The sequence below is a fragment of the Lycium ferocissimum genome, unplaced genomic scaffold (genome assembly GCF_029784015.1).
Source record: "Lycium ferocissimum isolate CSIRO_LF1 unplaced genomic scaffold, AGI_CSIRO_Lferr_CH_V1 ctg45, whole genome shotgun sequence".
NCBI lineage: Eukaryota > Viridiplantae > Streptophyta > Magnoliopsida > Solanales > Solanaceae > Lycium > Lycium ferocissimum.
The window spans coordinates 293,310-298,528 of record NW_026725683.1 but is presented as its reverse complement, the minus strand read 5'-3'; the positions used below and the strand labels follow the sequence as shown (position 1 = coordinate 298,528).

General features: G+C 33.3%; 1 protein-coding gene across 1 annotated transcript; it reads right to left on the bottom strand.

Annotated features, from left to right (window-relative positions):
• Nucleotides 1–2,676: 2,676 nt before the first annotated feature.
• Nucleotides 2,677–3,485, bottom strand: LOC132044443 (ethylene-responsive transcription factor ERF024-like). Its single transcript, XM_059434919.1, has one exon. The coding sequence runs from the start codon at nt 3,419–3,421 to the stop codon at nt 2,855–2,857; it is 567 nt and encodes a 188-aa protein (XP_059290902.1). The 5' UTR covers nt 3,422–3,485; the 3' UTR covers nt 2,677–2,854.
• Between the last annotated feature and the right edge of the window lie 1,734 nt (nt 3,486–5,219).

Sequence of the window (5,219 nt, the reverse complement as noted above, 5' to 3'; positions counted from 1 at the left end):
GTAGTATTCTTTCTTGTCAACTTATACCTGTTCTCCATTAATTTGTATTTTTAAGTCTTTCCATTTTGAGTAGTTAAAGCATTGACTTTGCCTTACAGTTTCACTGCACTGCAGTAAGAATCTGATAATAATAAGCTATAATGAACTTTTGTGGCAAATTAGCAACTCTACTTTAAGCTAACAACACACATTGGTCATAATTATAGTTTCTACCCGTAAAAGCATTATGAGAAATTTTAGTAGGGGTGTAAGAGATTTTTTCAGAAAACAACACAAAGAGGTAAAACGTCTCTCTCTTTAATTAGCGGCGGAGTTAGAGTTCCGACAGGTTTGGCTGAATTCAATATCTCAGGTGTAAATTCGGTATGTATCCTAAGATATTCATTTAATATGTGTAAATCGGTTATTTAAAAGGGCTAAAATTTCAAACACACGTACACATAAAATCCTGAAATCGTCTGTGTGACTCTCCTCCAAGCTAGCGCTCTTGGAATTACTTTAACCTTTCTCTTGAATTTATGTTTTCTGTATTAACAGTGTAAAAGTTTTTTAACATTATTAAGTTGATAGTTTGGCAACATTGAAATCTTTCTCATTTCAACGCATGTGATTAATTTGTAGAAGAAGAAGAAGAACTTGGCAGTGGTGGAAATGCTCTCTGTTAGAATATTTTTAATATATCTTGAGAGAATAGCAACTGAACTAATTGTACACATTTCATGTCAGCGAAAAACAGACACAGGTGGGAAACAACATAATTTTGAACTGTAAAGCTGTCTTCAGAAAGTGGTCTTTGACATAGTAACAAATTGGAACCAGATTCACTCTCCAAATTCTTTTCTGCAATTTTGTTAAAGATGTACATATTTTGCCAATATAATATTTGGTGCTTAATTCTTTTGATTTCGCCTCGATCGTTTTCTGTAAGGAGTTCCACTAATCAAGGTTCAACAACTTGTGCAACCATAAACAATTCGTATGTGTTCCGTATTTGCTCAATGTAACAGTACTGGGACATTAGCGTTGATAATTTTGCACTTTATCCTATATGTAAATTTTGAATTCTTAACCAAAAGTTTCGTGTTTAAATCTTGAAAATGGGAAATATCCTGATAAGGAGCGCTGTCGGTATATTTAAGTTACATCCTATAAGAATTGACGTGTCAACAAAGAGTAGGAATGAAAAAAATCATGATAAGGAGCGCTATCGGTATATATATAAGTTACATCCTATAAGAATTCAAGTGTCAACAAAGAGTAGGGAAATAATTAAACTCGATTTTATGTATTTAATTTTCAAATTCGGCGATCTTATTATATTAGCGTATACTGCATAGATTATAGATATAAGGCGTCATAATCTAGCTTGAAGTTGATCGTCAGATAAAAGTACAATATACGAATATTAAAATTTGACAATATTTCCAGTATCTTGTCTTGTAGAAAAAGAAAAATGTTGCGGTCCTTACCAGTAATTTACAGTAGTATCTTTTAACTTATAGACACTGTTAATTTGAAAAATTATTACAAACTAACAATGTAATTTTAACTTTTGTTATAGTAGGTTGTCTGTTTTATTTTCTATGTATGTGTTAATTATGTTATTCGGATCCTTAAAAAATTATTGTCACTCATATCGGATCTTAAAAAATGCCTAATTTTTAAAGGATCTGAAACACAATTAGTGATAATTTTCGAAGTATCTGAACAACATAGATTAATTCTACATATTATGAGCAATACATATAGTTATCCTCAGGTAACTTCATAATATTATTAAAAAAAAATTATCATCTACTATAAGTTAAACTCTTTTTTCATAAAAAGGCGTAAAAACATTTGATTCCCTTCTCAAACGACCCTGTCCGTCTTACTCCCCTACCATCGCTCTCATTAATTAGAAAGGGGATTATATAACATGATTGGTTGGATGAAACACTAGCTAGGTCAACGTTTTAATGATTCTAATTGACTAATTAGCTTTTCCAATTTGATTATCCTGCTCTACCTAACATCAAGAATCTTTAATTTTGTTTTGCTGCTAATTCTTTTAATTTGATGCCTTATCAGTTCACATTTCAAACCACTTTAAAAAGAATTTTCCCTTTCTAACTCCAATAAAACCTTGTTAACCGCCTTTCTTTTAAAGTGCTAGTTATAAGTTCATATTCCATATAGTATAGTAATAACACAATGGATACAAACAATAGGAAACAACTAGAGAAAGAAGTTACTCAAATTAGTACTAGATATATTGATATCATAGTGAACTTCGTCTTTAAGCTAATTAGAAGTTTGTACTATTGGATAATTGCAAGGCTATATTGTAAAAACATTTGTTCTAATGACAAGGCTGCTTTCTTTGAAACTGTTTATTGTTTACCCTATCCTAATTTATATGGTAGTATTTGAGTGAATACGAAATTTAAGAAAACAAGAAATACTTTTAAAACGTGTAAACTAAAAAGCAAGATATAACATTCATGTAGCCATAAATCATCTCATAAAGGTAATGTAAAATTTAAAGCTATATTATTTCTAAATAAATTATAACATTCTTTTTTATACATACTAAAAAGAGAAGTGCGTCACACAGAGACTAATATATGTTACCATATATAGCAAAAGCACTTTTCAGTGGCAATTGGCAAAGCTTAAATTAAAACAGTAAAAACCCTTTAATTTACAAACAGTACTAGAAAAACATGCAAATACAAATCCATCCCATTGATCTTTTTTCTGGAGCCTTCGAAGCTGAGGTTATTAATTAAGTCATTTCCCTCTTATTTAAAATCATGCAAACACTAAAACTTGTCATTATATATGAAACTAAGATTTGTTGAGATGCATGGAACTAGGGATAATTCCAGAGATTTTGATCTGCACCAGTAGTGTCGTCATCATCAGGAAGGTTGAGACGTGGAGGACTAAGTAGCATACCTTCAGCCATATTCATAATCACATTAGGCATATCAAATATCAAATCTTCATCCATAAAATACTCATCATTATTATTCCCAGGCATCAACTGATTATTCTCTGCCTCTCTGGAAACTGGTCTAATATTACGGGCAGCCAGTGCGTCCCCGGCTGCCCCAAGTGCTGCGGCTGCACAGGCCGCAGCCGCCTGGATATCCCGGGACGAGTTGGTTTCCGGGACGGGCAACGAGGACGCCGAGTTCGGGAAGTTGAGCTCGGCATCCTGGCCTTTCAGGGCCAGTGCTGCCACGTCATAAGCGACCGCCGCCATTTCCGGGGTGGGAAATGTGCCAAGCCAAATCCTATTGGGGGACCGCGGCTCTCGAATTTCGGACACCCATTTTCCGCTACTCTTCCTTTTCCTTATTCCTTTGTACACTGGGTGTCTCCCTGAATTAGAATTACTGGCTCCGCCACTACTGTTCGCCCCAGAACTGGACATCTGGATATTGTATGATGATCAGTTGATGGTAGTAGTACTTGGTAGTGGTACTTCGGTTTGAGTGTAAGATTCCACCGGATTATGGCAGCCATTTATGGAAAGAGGGTATAAGCCTTGAGCAGCCAAAAAAATGGAGAAAAGTGCAAACCAGTTGGGAATGAACTGCGAGGATTTTGATTTTTGGTTGTAAGCCAGAAATGTGCTGGATAGACATAAGGGTTGGAAAGATAAAAAAAAAAAACCCGCGCACAATTAGGAGTGTTAATTAGAACAGTGACCATTTATAAGTAATTGAAAAAGATTAGATGTAACAGTACTATTGCTTATAGTGCTGGGGGAAGAATGTCATAGACTGTGAGATGTTGATACGACGTTGTCTCTCTATGATGTCAAAATCATAGCATTCATGTACTCAAAATTAGGCAAATCAGATGTCTCAGTTGATTATTTTACAAGTGTTTGGACATACATTATTTGTAACTACTCCCTCTTTTTCTATTTATGCGTCTTCGTTAAGAAAGAATGTTTTTCTATATTTAGTGCTAACTCTTTAATTGTTAATTCTTATAAGTGTCATGGTTAAAGTCATCAAAGGACGGGCCAAGACTTTTGTAACCCAAAAATAAATTTTTAGAATCAAAATAGGCTTCACGCACAGAATATGTGCATAAAAGGACCAAAGTGTACATTTACACTGAAGTTCTTTTACGCATTACGATTCTGTGCGTAAAAGCACTGAAATCCACCCTTTGCTCTTTGAAAATCACTCAAAATTAAGTTTTTTTTTCGTACCTTGACCGAAGATTAGTCACGTTTCTAAACTCCAGAATATAAATATTTTATATAGAACTTAATATCTTTTTTAGCGTACAATAATGTCGGCTCATTACATCAGGTATACATATATGTTTGGATCGTCGTTTTAGGGGTTGTAAAGTGCCTCGAAGTAAGTTTGGAAACTTGTTATCTTTAAGTTTTTTTTCGTACTTTGACCGAAGATATATAAATATTTTATATACAACTTAATATTTTTTTTAGCGTACAATAATGTCGGCTCATTACATCAGGTATACATATATGTTTGGATCGTCGTTTTAGGGGTTGTAAAGTGCTCCGAAATAAGTTTGGAAACTTGTTATCTTTAGGTTTTTTTCGTACTTTGACCGAAGATTAGTCACGTTTCAAAATGTCGGAATATAAATATTTTATATAGAATTTAATATTTTTTTAGCGTACAATAATGCGACTCATTACATCAGGTATACATATATGTTTGGATCGTCGTTTTAGGGGTTGTAAAGTGCTCCGAAGTAAGTTTAGAAACTTGTTATCTTTAGGATTTTTTTCGTACTTTGACCGAAGATTAGTCACGTTTCAAAACGTCGGAATATAAATATTTTATATAAAACTTAATATTTTTTTTAGGTGTTGATATGGTTATTTTCGACATATGGTTACGAAAAAGAACTTAAAGATAACAAGTTTCCAAACTTACTTTGAGGCACTTTACAACCCCTAAAACGACGATCCAAACATATATGTATACCTGATGTAATGAGCCGACATTATTATACGCTAAAAAAGATATTAAGTTCTATATAAAATATTTATATTCCGACGTTTTGAAACGTGACTAATCTTCGGTCAAAAGTACGAAAAAAACCTAAGATAACAAGTTTCCAAACTTACTTCGGAGCACTTTACAACCCCTAAAACGACAATCCAAACATATATGTATACCTGATGTAATGAGCCGACATTATTGTACGCTAAAAAAGATATTAAGTTCTATATAAAA